The 19604-nt window shown below is 36.2% G+C and overlaps 1 protein-coding gene across 1 annotated transcript; it reads right to left on the reverse strand.

The window, feature by feature from the left end:
• Window positions 1-880: 880 nt before the first annotated feature.
• Window positions 881-19294, reverse strand: LOC149773193 (plasminogen-like). The gene is made up of 8 exons (XM_089946677.1): window positions 19047-19294; window positions 18605-18702; window positions 14084-14275; window positions 7944-8189; window positions 6983-7165; window positions 5512-5600; window positions 2318-2377; window positions 881-1161 (listed from the first exon to the last, which is right to left on the reverse strand). The coding sequence occupies exons 1-8, from the start codon at window positions 19229-19231 to the stop codon at window positions 1048-1050; spliced, it is 1167 nt and encodes a 388-aa protein (XP_089802803.1). The 5' UTR covers window positions 19232-19294; the 3' UTR covers window positions 881-1047.
• Window positions 19295-19604: the final 310 nt, after the last annotated feature.

The raw sequence follows: 19604 nt of genomic DNA on the forward strand, positions 1-19604 counted from the left end.
TATAGCCTATCGTGTGCTGAAAAATGGCGTTAAACCCCACAACAACAACAACAGCACAAAATGGATGTCTCAAAGTCAAGTGCAAAGTGATATTCATTTGATGTCAACAAGTTTATTTGTTAAACATAAATTGCAATACTAAGTTTATAAATGCTGATCATTATTTTGCCATTGCATCAGATCAACTACAAGTTTGAAAATATGACACCTTAAGGCAAAACTGATGCGTTATAGTAACTGCCCCTTTCACTTGTTATTAATATTAATGAAGATTACAAGGATATATCATTAATAAACTGTATATGATGGATTACACTTCAAATGACATGCTACCTGCTTCTGTTACAAATGATTTACTATCCGCCTCTGTTACAAATATCACAAAAGAGTACAGTTCTTCCCTTTTAGCTATCACGAAAGTTTTGTGACCATGTGTTTGGATTTTTATAGATTTCACATATCTACAAGATATTTATAATTATCAACAATGAATAAGTTATGGTTGTAATTATCGAAAGTTTTAAAACTATTTTATGTCATGGCATATTTCTGTATTTTGAAATAGTTAAGTATTTCAGTATGGAATTCTCTACTATATAATTATATGGCATACTTAAATGAAGGTCGGGAGACACAGACATGCTACCATTGTAGCGATGGCAATTTTACTCTGCTTGAGTTACTTCTGAACAATTGAATCAAATGTCACAGATCTTTCAGACAGGCATGACGTCGCTTTTGATAACTTCATCAACCTTTGTACAGCCTCATTTTATGATGAAATTTTCGAGAGGAATTTGCAACAAGACGGTCGTTACAAGTATTTTCAAAACCTAATTATTATCATCGGTTCATATTAATAATGAAGTGAAAGACAGTATTATGTATTGTCAGTACTTTTGTTTTATTTGAATTCTAATTAGAATTAATGTTCAGGCATCGATTTTTTTCTGTGTTGTGAGAAGTGGTTTCGTGTTCCGTCATAAAGGCAATACAGACAAATAGTTCTTTCTGTTGTGTACATAGCTGACCCTGACATTGCGGCTTCTACAGGAACAGATCGCAGCTTGGTACGTCACAAGTTTCGAATCTAACAGCGGGATCTGTTGTGTAACACCATGGTGTCCCGCTTCCATCTGGATCGCGACAGTAGTTCTCAGCCTATCAAAATATAAAATATATTATATTAAATGAAATAGTAAGGTTTCTTGTGGTTTAGGTTGGTTTTGTGGGTCTAAGGGCATATTTCAGCATATGATACATGGCGGCCAATATATGCGATGTGGTGTCTATTGTCTTGAAAAAAGGAATAGAAGAGAGTGAAGACAACAAGCTTTGTCAAATTAAACAAATAATTTATTTCCCAAGAATACAAAGTGAAAAATGAGAAAATTTAACTTATGGTATTGCAAATTAAATCCAAATTGTAATCCAAGAATTAAAAACACAAGTGCTATCAATGAAAAGTTCTAAGTGAGTCTCAGTTCAAATCCCAATGAAATTCAAGATGGAAGGTGATGACAACAGTAATAACCTACAAAGTGCAGCAGTGTCAAGAGTCTCTTGCTGAATCACAGAAAATAGTATTCCAGTTTTTAATTCAGTATTAATTCCAATGAATATCTTTTACAACAATTATCAGAACACTTTTGTATTTCCAGGGAAAACAATCACTTGAATGCAATAATTTTAAGAAAAATAAAATTCAGTTCAAACTGGTCACAACATAATACAACTTAACGTATGAAATGAAAATACTTATCCATGTCCATCTATCGGGAAATTGCCAACTTGGCCACTTATTATATATATATATATATATATATATATATATATATATATATATATATATATATATATATATATATATATATATATATATATATATCTTACATCATGATCAAAATTCGTTGAAATCCATATAGCATTGTATGAATCTAGTGGACAAAATCCGTCTGGAGGAGAACAGAACCCTTTAGACTATTGCTAATATCTGCATATCACTTCAACTAAAATACCACAAATTTAAATGTATATTACAAAAGTGTATATGCTTAATAAGGAAAGAGAACATAAGAAGAGAAAGAAAATGTCATAGTTTCCATTTGACACAAAACGTCATAACTCTATAGTCAGAATTGACATATAATGCCTTAAAATGAACCGTGAAAACATGCAATGTGGCACCGATGAATACTGATTTAAATTATGGTGCAGACTGGTCAATGAGTATATACAAGGAAGAAAAAGAAAGCTAATAAGATAACCTAAGAAGGATAGGTAGTTATAAATGCTACTAATTAGTGCTTGTACTTACCTTGGCTATAGAACCATCCGGATATTTGGAATCATGAATAAACTTGTGATCATGTGGAAACTGAAATAAATAAATCATTATTTTAAAGACTCACTACATAACTACACACACACACACACACACACACAGATATATATATATATATATATATATATATATATATATATATATATATATATATATATATATATATATATATATATATATATATATATATATATATATGATCACACCGATCTTCACAATTACGCCGTTTGAATACATTTGTACATTTATCAGGAGAGTTTATTTGGTAGGTCTGTTATATGTCGTCTTTTAGCACAAAACTAAACTACTTGGAGTACTGCGATAAATTAATACTCAAAAATATTCAACCTATGATCTAGTTAGTTCTAGATGAAACCTAGTTTTTCCTAGTAAAATCTGTTTCTTCGAGAATGCTTAAAGCGGGACGAGATAGTCTGTGTTGATATATCCTACTGTCCTTCTCGTGATAACAATAGACGCGATCTCACTCCACGAAGCGGTTCTGTTCTCTGAACATACTACTTCAAATCCCAAACTAGGCTGATTTTGTGGTCTTGAACTGATATGTAAAGACTTGACAAAGGTTTCATGATGAACGTTTAGTTACCCGTCGAAGGCAACCTGTTCTTGGTCATTAGGATGCCGTCATGTGTAAAACTGAACCCGTCTTGTGGCAACTGCATATTGTTCGGGTCAGTTGATCGGTCATATTTTCGCTTATTCTGCCTGCTGATAATGTTGCCATGAGGTAGCAGGTCTTGTATGAAAGGTGCGACAGAGACGCCCTTCAGAGTGGTTCTGTAGGTGTCTTGTTCAGCCAGGTTCATATGCAAGTTAGGTTCTACTTTGGGCACAAAGCTAACATTTTGTTGGTCATGTATACTCAAATATAGGGAGAAGGTTGGATAAGTCTTTTTATTTTGTCCGATATCCTCTTGTCCATGGTGACGAAAGGTATCAGAGTAATTGGAGCAATAACCTTTTATCGTACTGGGTAGGAGGTTCCTGTCTTCGAAGAGTCAGAGAAAGTTAGTAGCTCTTTGAGGCATATGTGCCTGAAAGGGTCTGATGTGGTCTTATGATACCTTGTTAGTCCGAAATGTAAATGGTGCTAATCTTACCTGCAAAAAATGCACTGTTCAGAAAGATTGTTTTGACAAATCCACCTGAGTGGATCATCATATTGACAACGGGGTTTTCACCAAAATACTTTTATTGACGTTTAGTTGGTCCTAAATGAAAAGGATGCTAATCAAAAATCCAATATGGCAACCACATCAGGGGATTTACAAGTCTTATGATCGTTGAAGAACGACAGAGATACTTTCAACACTCAGCAGTTATGGGGAAGAAATTGTCTTATCTTGAATCCCTGGATGTTCTTCTCTGCAAGTAGATAGTTTGGCCCTTTAAGGGAGTTTCAAAAGGAGTACAAGTACAAAACAAAATTGATATTTATTTTCTATCCTGCCATGAACAATTCCAGCGACTGCATGGAACCGAATGTAATTCACACGGACTATCGAAATACGCTAGCTCAAAATAGAAATGCATCGTTTTGGTAAAGGTAGGTTTCTTTTTTCCCAAAATGCATTTGCTTTTCTCTGCTTGCCACATCAGATGAAATCTCCGATGTCAAATCAAGAAATATGGAAGGTATTGAACCGTCTGAACTGTATGGACAAAATGTTTTGTTTTCAATAGAGTGACATGTCTCTTTCTAGGGAACAAGGTACACCAATACCTAATAAAAGCAGCCAGATCGGTGGACCAACATATGATCTTTACAATTTTGCTAATTGAAAAATCAAAGTTCATTACTTGGCCTATCACGATTGATTTTCGTGCATCTCAGCTACGGACAATAGAAAGTATTTACTTCATTATTCCTTCTTCCAAGGAGTAATGTAAGCATTGGATACATGTTTTGCCAAACAAAATGGCCGTATGTCTAGAGTTCAAATTCAAAAAGTGGCAAACAATGAAATTTGATAATGTGTTTATAGGAAATGATGAGAATTAGAACAGTAAAATTGCAAACCCAATATACTTCACGATGGCCTTAACTTAAACGTGCACACAGGTATATGAAATAAAACTGCACGAGATTACTTCGTACCGATAAACAAAGTAGACAATGTTTGTGAAGGACTAATTAATACTGTCACAATTTCTTGCCTACTAATGATAATGTAAATGTGTGTGGTAGCTTACATGGTATGCATGAGAGATTAAGAATGCAGATGACACTATCTGTTGTGCAATTAAAGTCACAATGCCACCGTTACTTTCAAAATGTCGTATATGCCAAATCATCTAACAAAATACTGACCTTTGAAATATATTTGATTTAAATATCGTTAGGTTATATAAAACCAGATAATACTGACTTTTCGTCACATTATGAATCATGTAAATTCTACTCTAACTGAGAAACCTTGAAAACGTTTCAATCGAACGTAGGAATACAAGATTTGATTACGTCATCTTTGTGCATATAAGAAGCCAACACCACTATATGACCGACTTTATTCAGCTCATGGTCACCCTTTAAAGTGTTCCATCTCACCTTCTGTTCACCGATATTCACTCGAGTCTTATTTTATCTAATTCACGCTTTTTCTTCTCATATCTCCTTAAAATACGGACATACCTCTCTTCATTCCCACTCGAATTAGTTTGTTCGATACGTGCAAATATTGATGCTAGTACATTAGTTACTAACTGAATTTTTCAAATGTATCACATCAATATTTTGGACCTATCTATAAAAAAACGGAATTACGAGAGAATTCGTTGACTGAAGTAGGATGTGACACCTCTGAATTCTAAACTAAATATTTGAACGTCATTTCAGCCCAATATCTTGATTATTTCAAAGATCTGTTTATGTCATGTTGCTAATTTTTCAAAACATTTCCTTTAGTTAGATTTCGAAGAATGATGAAATTTATTATCAAAGTCAGTATTCATGTTTTCTGTTGAGCAGTTCTACCATTTCATTTTACTTTATATTTGGCATCAAGTTTTAAAATAAGGAATCGGAGATCAGATCTCGTCGTCCTTATTAAGTACATGTTGAATATAGAGACAGACAAAAAGAGAAAGTTTAGTTTCCGAAAATTATTTATCACTTTCTTCTTCAGAATGAAGACAGTGCAGTTTACCATCGCATTCCACTCCTGACAGATGCGCCCAGATACGGTACAGTTTCGTTTTCCAATGTATTCTTGACTGTTTCTAAAGCAATCATGTTCTGCAACGAAATATACTTCTTATGAAATACGTTCCATTTGGAATGATATTGTTTTCAGATATCATCGACATTCTTTATGGGTAGTCATATAAACTTTGAAAAGAAGACAGCAGTTATTTGCAGTATTCATTGCCTTCCATCATTTTCCCAAAGCGAGATGGAGGTTTCCGAAATGTCTGAGCAAATATTTGAGTTTTGAATCCAAGCCACCATGGTCAGTAAAAACTAATAACGTTTCTTCGCATGGATGACAGTCATAATCCGCTTTATAGTCAAAGCAAGAAGAATAGACAGGCTCATTCTGTGAAGTTGATGGCTCCTAACATGAAAATAAGTCTTTGGATGATTCTCCCGCTTTTTATATCTTTATCCATAGTGGTTGGTATGACTTCATCATTTGACCAAGACTGAAAGGTTTGTATGTCAGGACGCTCTGAATATGGTGGTCAGAATTTCTTACACGGTGTTTCATGTCAAGTTCTGTCAATGTTTATACGTTTCATAACAGTGGCCATATTATGTGGAACAGTCTGTACGATATTCAAGCGTTAATGTTTTCGGTCAAAGTTAGTCCAATGAACGCAAAACGATTTTTTATAAGAAATTATAAAAAATGTTTTATATTTCGAAACAGAGGACACATGTAATGGCAGATTGTCACATTTTATTTAAACTTGATAGCTCTTTTGTGAAAGAATGGTGTGTGTAACAATGGTCAAATTCGGTTTGATTTTGATGACGTATCGGTTTCCTCTGAAGATGAAAGATCTTGACGGCAGGTCTTCGTTGTCTAAATGTTCGAATTATTTTGAGCGGCATTTTAGAAGCAATTGTTTCAAAGCTTTCTATCTTTAATAATTGCGGTTATATTCAATGACGGATTGAAATCAAATGAATGCACATTAAAGACCTTCAGACCGGAAAGTAACATTTCTAACACCAATGCTACAAGCGAGTAATATATATATATATATATATATCTGTAATATGTGTGTGTGTGTGTGTGTGTGTGTGTGTGTGTGTGTGTGATTTACAGTTGGATAGACAGATGAAACAAATAGACTGGTACTTCTAGAGTTAAGAATAAATAATATGCTCACCTACCGACCCTCTTACAACTCTGTTTATCTACCTTACTCACCTGCTAAAGCAACAAGATGACCAATGGCCAGTAGTAATAGAATATAAAAAAAAAAATTGACAGAAAGCTATTTTGGTTTATCTACCTGGCTGCCAACATATCACTTTACTGGATTTCTCGCATCGTACAATACAAATTGTATGTGGGCACAGTTGTATATACCGCCACTACGTACATAAAATAAACCGTGACATACCCATATTCGATGTTTGATCAATGATCTATAATCTATCTTTCTTACCTCCGCACGACATAGAAACAGCATTCCAACCAGTGCTCGTGCATTCGCTCACAGGACAGTAGATGTTCTGCGTGGAACCGGATAATTTGTGACACTCATAACTGGCCCTCGCACCATTGCTCGTATAGCTATAGTGTGGCTTGGCATTGGTTAGTGGCTGTGGTAATCCGCAGTCATTTTCAGCTGAAAGAAACAAATATAATTTTAGATAAAAGAATGGTGATATCATGATCTTATCGTACAATGACTAAAGTTCGAACACTACTTATGGCGTGCCATAATTTCTTCACGGTAAAGTGCTCTCCTCATCGCGTTTAATTCCCCCTTTTCATCAATGCTATTGGAGATGGAGTACTGTCCTAGCTGAAGGTCTTTGCTAATTCCAGTCTCAGATAACAAACTGTCTCCAGCAAAAATGAATGTCAAATATCCCAGAAAGACTTGATATCATTGTCGATCTGTCAGACAAGCTGTAAACATGTCAAATATCCCAGAAAGACTTGATATCATTGTCGATCTGTCAGACAAGCTGTAAACATGTCAAATATTCCAGAAAGACTTGATATCATTGTCGATCTGTCAGACAAGCTGTAAACATGTCAAATAACCCAGAAAGACTTGATATCATTGTCGATCTGTCAGACAAGCTGTAAGCATATCAAATATCCCAGAAAGACTTGATATCATTGTCGATCTGTCAGACAAGCTGTAAACATTATTAGAAAAGTAGCCACTCTGAGATTTACACCGTCTCCGTGAGGGATACAGTCAGATTATTACTATGCAAGAATTTTGTTTAAAAAAAACAAACATTTTGAATGTACATTCAAGTTTGGGAAATCCATTAATTCGGCCTTTGCAGGATATCCAATCTTGAAAAAGAAGATATTTATGATGATGATGAGGCCGGATACATTTGAACACGACAGTTTTAATGTTAAAAGCGATTAGTTTTTCTTACATTCTCTGTCACAGTTTGGAATTCCACAGTAGTCCCATTCCAAGTTGGGGTCAGTCGTGTAGCACCATGGTTCTAATCTGTTTAGGGCGCGACAATAATTTTCAGCCAAAGAAATATTTTTCTCAGGAAATTGCGATGACTTGAAAGTATGATTGTGTGGTGACTTGCTATCCCAACGCTGACATTCGATACCTCTCTCTGTAATGGATTTCTTGCCTTGGTACTTAGATGCCTCATTGAAGCATTCTGAAACGCAAACCATTCATTAAGTATTTATATACATCAATTGTAATGAATACAAATATATAATTGAATATCTATATAATTTGAACATAATAATCGATAGATCTATACATACATACACACATACATACGTGTGTGTGTGTGTCTATGTGTGTGTGTGTGATGAAGAAAGACTTCTCCATTTCTACCTAACAGTGAATTGCCAACTTGGCCACCTACGTATATCATACATGTTCATCAAAATTCCTACCCACATAGAACAGAAATACCCCAAAAGTAAATTAATCAGATTGTGTTTCAATTATATAATGTTGTTTGGATCTAGTCAATCAAAATATGTCTGGAGGAGAATAGAACCATTTGGACTTTTGCACGCACACCCACCAACCCAGACACACACCTACCCACCCAAGTCAGTTGATCTGTATCTACACGATGTCAATGTACTGACAAGAGGAGTTAGATGTCAGACATAATAATTGCTGGCACGTGCAGTGGTAGTTTTAGATATATGTACGGGTAAACCGGCTTCAGATGATATCTCCACATAAAGGACACCTTTTAATCAAAGTCAATATTTTTGAAAATGTTTCCGTTAGTTTAACAATATATTTCATCTCCATATAAAGGCATTTGTTCTGAATGGAAGCTATTTATGGGCATCATTTTACCTAGACCAAGATGAAGAGACATCCACTACTATAAACATAAATTCATCCATGGAAATGTATTTAATTATATTGGGCAAAGGGTATTTATTCTATGCAATAGTTTCCTAGATGTATTCTGCCGTGATCATTTTCCCGTTGTATAATGACGATCTTCATATGCGGTTAACCAGAATTGTTATTTTAGGAAAATATGGGAAAATGACAAGGAAATGTAAGTGAATATCTTCGTTGGTGTCATATTGTTGCCTCATCTTATTACAACAAAGCAAGCAAAATGATAAAACGAAATGGCACTTTCTAGGACATACATCGGTGATCAAGCGTGGACGATAATAATTATTTTCTCCCAGCATTATGTATCCCTACTACAACGCTTTCTGATATACATATGTATCCCACCAAAATGTTTTCAGTGTTTTCAAAAAGTCTGTATAGACCTAAAGTATATGGTTTAGATTGTATCACCCCAATGCCTTGGAAGAGGAAGCTGTAGCAAGAGTGGGCCTTATTCATATTTGACAATTCATTACAGATTTTAGTGTTCGTCTTTAGAAAGGAAGATTATATAATCTCAGGACATAAAAAGGGAGATCCGGTTCAGACCCATTTCTTTATTATATTATCTCGAAAAGCTATTTGTAGATTGGCTAGTTAAAAACATAATTTAACCGTCTGGCCTATAATTATATAGGTCTCAAGCAGTCCTGTCTTACTCCATGAGACTCGACATTATTTCAATTAATTCAACGATGTACATACTAGTAAAGAAGTTTAGGCTTTGTTTTCAGACATAAGGAACGACTTTGACAGGTGTGTCATACGGGATTACATCATAAACGTAGAGAAGCTTACATATTAAAGCTGGTGTTTCCCACAGATCTATATTATATTTAGTATTATTTCTCATATATGTTAATTGTTGTTTCGATGACGTTCGAGCCTGTATCAAATTAGTTGCATATAATACATCCATTTATATGTTTTAGCTGAAGATTCAGTCATGGCTCCCAATAGTCTTAACAATGGTATAATCTACAGTAAATACGCCTCGAGGAGAGACTGTAGGTATTAAATTTGAACTAAACCAACTGAAAATATAATTGTTAGCAAAACTTGTACCCCTCAATTTCATCCATCTTTTATGATGATATACATTTTGATGACGTTGACTGGAACAAGCATCTCGGCTTACATTTTTAGGGTAACGACCAACGGCATAAATATATACATAAATAAGGAATACATGTAAAGAATGTCCTGCAAAGATTGGAATTCAGTTAGAAAAATCATTGGAAGCACTTTTCTTGGCTTTTTTTATACCATTTTTAGAACACTCTTACTCTCTGTAGCACAACTATAATAGCTTCAAACTAGAAAATATATACTTATTGTGCGAATAGAACGTATCATTTCTTTTGCTAAACGAAAAGGTCACTATAAGCACAGAATGCTAAGCTGCTTCACGAATATTGTCCCATCTTATCTCCGTGTCTTAATTCTTAATGCATACAAAGAAACAAATCACCAGTTAAGAAAGAACACCGATATTCTGCTTCCATTACGTAGAACACATTTATATCAACATTCTTTTTACTGACCGCTATGCCTATAAAAGACTGTCAAGAGTTACTGTGATATAATTATCAACCACTGTGATGCACGTATAGCTTGCATAAGGAAATGTCTGAAAATAACGATAATTCAAGTTTTGAATAAGTATAGTTATTGCGTCCAAGATAGCATCGACCAATGACAACGATATGAAACAGAAAATTGCTGTTCGAACCTCAGTTTTGATATTTATAGCTTCCCTGGAGAGCACAGCGTATGCTAAAATGAAAGGACAGCTTGAAACCTTTTGTTTTATTTAGGTAGAAAGCAAACCGAATGACATCGAGCATAATCTAAAGGAAAATAACATTTATATTGATCTATGGTGTGTACGGACGGACATACAACGGATGTTCGGACGTTCACAGAAGCATACGGTCATCCAAGTGATCGTCAAGGTGGGTTTGACAAAGAAGTTCATGCATAAAGATTAACACCCAATGTCTACAAAATATTTCAATCCTCCCCACGCAATCGTTATCGCGATTCTTCAGTCTAAGGTAGTCGGCTCCGTTTAATCAAAATAGTTAAATATTTACTGGCACTTGTATGAAAAAATTTGACCGAGCTTTTCTGAGCTATATTGCACGGCGTTTGGAGTACAGTATATCTCAGAAGAAAAAAACAAAATAAAACAATCGAGTTCTTAATTTACTATACAAATGTAATAACGTTTCTATTACATGCTCATTTTGTGCTTCCACATCAGGCTAAATAATATAAGACACTACAAAATACAAAGATTCCAAAGTAAATGCACAGGTGACGTGGAATAAAACACACTATGACAGATTTCATACGCAAAACACCGCCCAGCGACTTTTAAACTTAGAAGCATACCTCGCGTTCATTAATCGTCTCAAATGAAATTCTCACTTTGGTCAACTTAAAATCGTAATTTAGAATCATATTAGGAATGACTGCGCCTTGGGTAATTTACGCGGCTGATCTGGAATGGAAGGATTTTGTTTTCCGGTCTATCCAGCTAAATTTCCTTATCTAGTTGTGGTAGACCGGAGTTATTAACTAGGTCGATACAGCCCATTGTGCATGTGGCGGGAACGACTGTCCTTCAAGTAAACTGTACATGCTTCTTTTCGGAAATGGTTATTCTTTTATCCGAGCCATTTGCACGCAATGTATGATTTAGGATAAAATAGTTAAAAATAACTTGAAAAAGATAAGATTACACATTAACATTATTCATGTGCCACCCAGCAACTTCTGAACAGAGTAGTGTACTGCGCGCAGTAATCGTTTGGAAACAAAATCTCACACTGGTCCCCTTACAATCAAAATTTAGAGTCATACTATAAATGAATGCGCCTTGGAGAACTTTTGCAGTTGGTCTGGAATAGAGAAAAAAAATTGTTTTCCAGTTGATCCAACTAAATTTTGCTTATCTAGTTGGGATGGATTGGATTAATTAGCTGGGTCGATGCTGTCCATTGTGCATTTGGCTGAAGATACCCTGGGCATGCATCTTTTCGGACAACGTTACATAAGTTGCAAAAGGTATGATTAAATAAAATCTTAGCGCGCGACATTGGAATGTTACGTCATGATGAGCGTTCCTGTTGGTGACTCAATTACCCTTTAAACAGGAATCTGTTTCAAAATATAAATCCCTCTTTGTGTGAATTTGGTTTATACTGAGAAGACACGGGTTCATTTTTGAATAATCCCATGATGTAAAGTGAGTAGATACAAATAAGTTATTACACTTGAATATGAAAATATGAGCTAGTTATGTCTCATCTATATTGCACTTCTAGCGTCGTGCAGTATCGCTAATAGAAACTCGTTCATATTTTCTCATACAAATGAAGTAACCGATATTTCTTAACTTATTTCATTTTCTTCTCATGTGTGATGTGGCCGCTGGAAGACACAAATATGCAAACTATGTACATACTTGAGTTACTATCTCTGATTGTTTAACATCTGGTCTGATTTAAGGTCATTCCGAGAGATCAACGTCACCGTAATATTAAAATCTTTAAAGATGACAATGATTGCATTAATAACAACGTAACATTCACCGGGAAAATCATGTTACTAACAAAATACGTAAAATAATTCAATTTCCTCGGTAACAATGATAATAGGGTCGAAGGGTTGTATATCAAGTTTAAAATAGGATAACTTTCATTTCTCCTACGAATTGTTTTAGGAAACGTTGAGAATAACTTATAAACTTTCCATTATAGACATTTGCATATGATGTAGTTCCAATATCAAACGAAAGTAGCGTTAGGTGAGTCAGTTCCCGAATGCATCAAATGATCTTAGTAAGTGGTTTGATGTCCTATGCCGCCGTTAGTGCAAAAAGACCTATATGCCAGATCATCGGAAAAAATACCGAGTCTTGAAAGACATTGGTTCTAACAATCGTAGAGTTCCATTACAACGACACAATATCGACATTTTTTTCACAGAATGAGCAATGTAATTTCTCCCTTCAAAAAGTTCCAGTGCACCGGCTGATTAATATTATTCATCCTAGTCTTGTGTCTAATGAACGCTTGCTTTTTCCTCTCAGATCAGATTAAGTAAAACGGGCTTGCCTGGGTTCATTCAATTTCGAATCAATTTGTGCTCCACATGCAAATTTGGTTGTTACTATATTATTCACTAACGGAAATTTGGAATGTATCACATCACTTCTTTAGGGCCACTCCCAAAAAAGAACGGAATTACGAGAGACTTAATTGACTGAATAAAGGGGTAACACCTATTAACTCGAAACTGAATATTTCAACGGCATTTATTTCAAGGTACGGTTCATGTCGGGTAGATTTTTTAACAAATCATTTTACCTCATTTCAAACTTTAGATTGGAATAGCGTGTGTGTGATTTGGATTTTTAAGGTAGCTTTAACAATTTTTCAGTCATATCGCTACGATGTCTGCAGTGTAGCAGTTTATAGTGATGTCTAGCACTGAGGCATCATGCCGCAGACATGTAGCGTGATGTCCCACCCAGTCACATTATCCTGACACCAGACCGACCAGTCATACACTAACTTCTGAATGCTTAATTGTTTCTTTAAGTCTTTGGTATGACTCGATCCGGGTTCTAACCCGCGACCTCCCGCATCCGAGGCGGTCGCTCTAACCACTAGGCCACTGGAGCGGTTATTAGATTGGAAGAATGTTGAAATTTATTATAGCGACGGCATTGCGGCTTTAAGCCTCGCATGCCTACAGACAGGTTACGAATAAGGTGGTTTAGACGTGATAAATAATGACCTTATCTAAAAATATCCCTACGTGGGCAGTGTCTGAAAACCTACGGACAACTCTGTAAAATGTTTGCTAAGTTTCAGTAGGTGAAGTCAACTGAAGACGATGTTCTTGGCGCGAAATTACATAACAAGCTAATATTACGCGCTATTTTTGATATGAGCAAAACAACATTAGATCACAGAGTATACGGTGGAGTTCTGCGTATTCATTGCAGTGTGTACACTGTCCGTAAGCAATATGGGAGTGCACTTAGATCTTGTCAGTAGATACTATTTATAACAATAAGGTGAATTCGTAACCTGTCCTTTTATGCTACCTAGTTTGACGACCCCTATATGGTTGTTAACAATTATTGAATATAATTACCTACACACTGTAAGGATGCAAAGCCCCATCTACCATGGTCGCGATCGCACCATACCTCTTTCTTGCCCCCACCGTACGTGTAGCCCCTATCGCACGTGTACGTAGCAACTTGCTGAGTGCCACTGACATTTGTAACAAAAACAGATGCATGTTCGACTGACGGAGGTGGAGACGTGCAGTCGTAGCGTAGATCTGAAATGGAAAAACAAAATATTTAGACCAGACGAGAGAGGGAAACATGAAACAGGTAGTGTCATGATAGCAGTTTTTTATTTCGATAGCGGAGATAGGCCAATGCTCTTCTATACCTCCGGACTTTACTAATTTTATTTTCCTCAGATATGAGCGTATGCACTTTGTCTAACATTTAGACATTTAAAATATTCCTAACGCTAGAAATGAAGACTGGCATAAGCTATGTAGTTATTACTAATTTGGAAATAAACATTTACCCGATTTGTATAGCCTGTAAATCCATTACCGCCATGTTCCATATCTGTCCTCTGAGTTGTCGATGGATTTCCATTTCCGTCAACATGGTGACAAACTCAGATATACTAACTATGTTATCCTCGTTTGCGATAAATTCTGAAATTTACGTATTTGCAAATGTAGCGATAACGAAACCATTTTACCAGCTCCTCAAAACACACCGGCTACCATTGAATTGGCCCCAACAACAATTCCATTAGTGTTAATAGTTAATCTAGTCCTAATTCTGCCACACCATACGTTCACCCTGTTACACATAAATTAGTTACACAATTACCCGTATTAGACTCATTCAAAACCAATCTCTTTCGGTATCTCTATTCACCTGGAGAGTTGGAATTCATACATCATACTATGGACCCGGTGTAGTCCATCGATGCATTTTGCAGTTTCAGACCTAATTGATTTTGGGGATAGCCAATATCTTACCACCTGGCGCCCGCTGGCGAACCCGCAACATAGTGATCAATTAGAGCGTTTATGCAAGAGGAATTGCAAGTCATTGCAGCGGACGCAGAACTGACAACAATGCCTCTTTTAATACGCTACGCATCAACTGTGAAGTGATTTGGACTGTGAGCGTATGTGGTGATCACATCGTTGAATGTCTATCACTTCGTGTGAAGTAGAGAAAAACCCACCTATGCACTCATATTATATTTCTTAGACCAGATCAGATTTGCTGTGTGTGCGAATTCTCGTCGCTCACCCACAAACTCCACATTCCTATCATGTTTGACATACTTTGCAACAACAACCTTTCTCCCTTTTTGATTTTCTTTTACCGCACTCGAGTCCGACAACAATCGAGTGCATTTTATTAAGCAGTCCCACATACTTTTCGATTGGCTTTAAAACTTAAAAACAACCTTTTCATTTCCATTACTAGACAACGAATGGTCTCTTAGATAATCGCTTGTGTCAAACTCGTTTACAACTATGTCGATGCCATAGATGCATAGACGCCGTCAAGGGCGATAAGCACAGGAAATGACCATGTGTCCATATGGAGAATCTTGATGCTATTCTACTAAAACGAATTGATCTATGATAGTAAAACTCTTACATTATGAGCTTCGACAAGTCCAACACATACACTCCAAGATAGATAGACACAGCAACTTTAACAAAGCTTGCCTCAGTATAAACAAGCTTTGCACACTATATATAATGACGAGCCAACTCCTCTGTGATCTATTATTAGTACGGCCACATACACGACTTGGGTAGAGTAATATCTACTGGTGAGAAAAGGTAGTCGTTATGGGTGTAGTGATACTCAACTTGGCAATCGCAGTCAGATTCATAAACGAACACGCTGTAGCTGTTATGATCGTAGCCCACATAGGGGATGCTTTACGTATATTATGATTATGTGCTTTCTAGAGAACGATAGGTGTAAGGCCGATGTCGGTAATTCCAACTCATCTTTAGTTTTATATAATAATGCGTCACAAACCGTGTTTGGTGACGGAAAGTAATGCGCGAAGTCGACTTATATTGCAGCATTATAAGCAGTCGGGAACCCATGCATACTCATATGCACGTATATAATGAAGGTGACACTTTATAAGCCAGTGATGCGACAGTCATCGCTTACCTTTTGATCGGTGGAACTGATATATTCGTTGAATATCCAACAAAATATCTTGTCTTGAAAAACTCAGGATTGTCATCGATAGTTATAATCATGTTTGCGGGTGTGGGAAGCTATTGTCGTATCCATTGCGCCATGACATCGACAGGTTTTATGAATACTTCTGCCATCTCCTTACGTACAACATTGACGACTCAGTTCCTACTTCGCATCTGACTACAGTGTAACGAAACCGGCATGGGACGCGTACAGCTACTTGTGTTGCCTTTGGAACATATTTTGGATTTTGTTTGTAACTCCACTGGTGAATGGCATGTTTGGAGATGCATGCAGTTCAATTAACACGCATCTGTCAAGAGTCCATCATAATCCTGTCTTTGTTTATTGTTCCAACGTCTCATTCACAGCCTTGGTGTCGGTGCGGTTGAAGATCATAAGTGGATCACGATGAATCCACGTAATGAGAATTTCAATCCATCTTCTCTGATATTTTACGATTATTCGGCATGTTCAAGTGCGCACCAAGAACGATATCTGGTTTAATTCCGGAGGAGCCGGAGCGTTGTATTGTTGGTACGATTACTAGAGGTATTTTACATAGAACTTTTCTTGCGTCTTTGATGAGCCCTAGCACGTTCAGAATCAACGCATTATAATCTTCAAAATCAACGTGACGTTCATTTTCGAAAGTAAAATTCCGGACTTCAGACCAATTAACAAACACAATTGACTGCCACATGACCGATAGATGCTGTGATACATCGGCGTTTTTTTTTAGAAACTTCAACTAAGCGTGCAATTCTCCACCCACCACCACCACCACTTTGCTCATACAGGAATTTTAATATTTAATTACGCTAACGTGGCAAAAACATTTCTTACGCCCTGGTGCTGTCCGATTGTGAAATCTAATAACTCACATAAATCTACTTTTATTGCAGCTCTAGTTATTTTTACATTACCCTCACGAGTGGTTGGTTTAAGTTGTTTACTGCTAACCAGTTGTGCTTTATTCAGGTGGAAATTACACAGTTAGAAGTGGTCCATTTGCAGGTCCTAATGTATTAAATATGTCGGCCTTTCACACACTCCTTGGTACTCGTATCCAAAGTCTTAGTTCAGTCACACTTACCAATAAAAACATGAGTACAAACTTGTGATGATCTCTTGAACTATTGCAAAGCTAATGGCCGGTCAACATAATGTGGCTGGCCAAACGAACAGACAATATCATAAAAGAAAAGAGCCATATACAAGGTAATGACAAAATAATATTTGACCGTGGTGTTAAAACTAATTCCATAACAGACATAATCTACCCTCAAGCCTTCTAACATGTATCTGCTTGTACTTCCTAACTACACTGACTGTAATCTTAGTATAAACACTTATTATCAGCTCTCGTGGGTCGGTAGTTCTTCCCGAGGTTTCCCAGGGTTCTTCCTCCACCATTTATACTGGCTGCCATGTATATCACATCTTGTGCTGAAAAATGGGGTTAAACCCTACAACAGCAACAACATATTACTAGCATTAAAGGGAGGTAACTGAAAAAAGACGCAAAGTTTTCTCATTCAAAAATACTTAAAGGAATAAACAAACCATTCATTAAAAGCTCTGTGTGGTTCAGAGCAATAAATCAACTAATTGCCTCATCACCCGTGCTCGTTATCATCTTCCCGTGTTTGTGAGCCCTCTATACCGGGATTTTAGATTCCCATGCTTGAGCTAACCATTCCACTCTCAAATTTATTTTGGAGGAAATTGTTTGTATAATCTTCTAACACAATATCTGCCTCAGGCAAATATAGCTACACAACGAAAATAACATCAGCAAATATATTTTTTACATTAAAATGACCATTAATAATCCTATTCCAATGGGAGTATTTTAGTAGCACAAGAAAGAAATCTCCATATCAACTAGTCAAAATGATAATAATGTCTTCGGAACTTAGAAGAGTTTGTTTTGCAAAACTCGTAATAACTACATCGTTTTACAGTAACCGCCTTTTCACGTTATCATGTCTACTATTTTTACTACCTACATTTTAGATAATCCGCATACATTCACCCGTGACGGAAGGGTAAAACGTGGTAAGTCATGGGGTATAGAAGTATGTGCTCATATCTGAACTACCAAAATCTGAAATGTTTGTTACAACAGTACTGCGCATGACGAAGGAATAATAGGAACCGCATCATCACTAGCATTAGTAGTAACACTAATTCTAAGTGTAAGAGTAGCAGCAATAACACCGGTAGTAGAGGTAGTAATAGCAGCAGCACTTAAAGAAGGATTATTAATAGTCTTTGTAGAAGCAATAGCGCTGGTTTTAGTGGTAGTATTATCACTAGTTTTTATTAAAGTAGTAGTAACGATAGTAGTAACTATGGTGATGCTGTAGAGAAATCAAATGATACAAAAGTACCTTTCACTGCAGCCTCAAAAGCGCTTAGCATGTCCTGCTGAGTTTCAAGAAACTTCAGTAAGACGTCCTTTTTACAGGCACTAGACACAATACTGATTCTGAAATGAGTAAAATTCATTGAAACATTGAATAGGGTGAAATGATCTGGTTTTAGACCCATATAAAACACGGCCCTGATATTCAGGTACTGAATGCAAACGTGATACAAAAATGGATTACGATTTGGAAGACTATTCTAGAAAAGAAACTGGTCAAGCCCTTGAAAATAGTATATCTACAGTGAAGGCAGTGGAGTTTTAAATTATATTTATTGTACGAAAATATACTTATCTCTTTAAGTTGATATAGGAACCAGGCATAAGATTGGTATAAACTTGTCTTCATTCTAAGCACACTAGTTCATGGTCTTGACACATTTCAGTATTAAGCTTGCGTTCAGTACCCAGTTTTTACTTCTTCTTGCAGCATCCGTAAATATTTTTCAGCCAAACTTCTAATGTTTAAATGTGTACTGCTGTCGGCATCTGAAATTTTTGAATCTGACGAAATCTGGTCCATCATGATCGCGCTGGTCACTGTAACAACTACAGTACAAAAGATCAAGGGGGTTTTCCAGATCTCCATCATGATGCTTCAGAACTCGAGCTTCTTTCGTCGATAAACGGAACTTATTACTGCTGGTTGTACTATTTGTAAAGTATTCCTATTTATATACCGCTTTGTACATGATCGAGGGATAATGACACAATACTATTTGTCGACCTGTATTCCAGACATAATGTGTTAAATGTCAGTATTGTTTAGACAGGGAATACAAGCAACAACTGAACTTGTAAATAAAACTGTATAAAGAGTGACTGGGCTGTCGCGAGGTTATTTGAAGGTGATGATCGTAGTTGGTGATTATGTCAATAATAATAATAATAATAACTATTAAATAAGCAGAATAATATATAACGAGTCTAAAATGGATCTCTTGTATACATACATATTATGGTGT

The sequence above is a fragment of the Sinohyriopsis cumingii genome, unplaced genomic scaffold, assembly GCF_028554795.1.
Source record: "Sinohyriopsis cumingii isolate HCF-2022 unplaced genomic scaffold, ASM2855479v2 utg000837l, whole genome shotgun sequence".
NCBI classification, from domain to species: domain Eukaryota; kingdom Metazoa; phylum Mollusca; class Bivalvia; order Unionida; family Unionidae; genus Sinohyriopsis; species Sinohyriopsis cumingii.

Coding starts and splice junctions, on each gene's coding strand:
- LOC149773193 (XM_089946677.1), bottom strand. CDS start 19,231: ATGATGGAGATCTGGAAAACCCCCTTGATCTTTTGTACTGTAGTTGTT. Junction 7,166..7,943: donor TCCAAACTGTGACAGAGAAT/GTAAGAAAAACT, acceptor TGTTTCTTTCAG/CTGAAAATGACTGCGGATTA. Junction 2,378..5,511: donor GTCAGGAGTGGAATGCGATG/GTAAACTGCACT, acceptor TATTTATTTCAG/TTTCCACATGATCACAAGTT.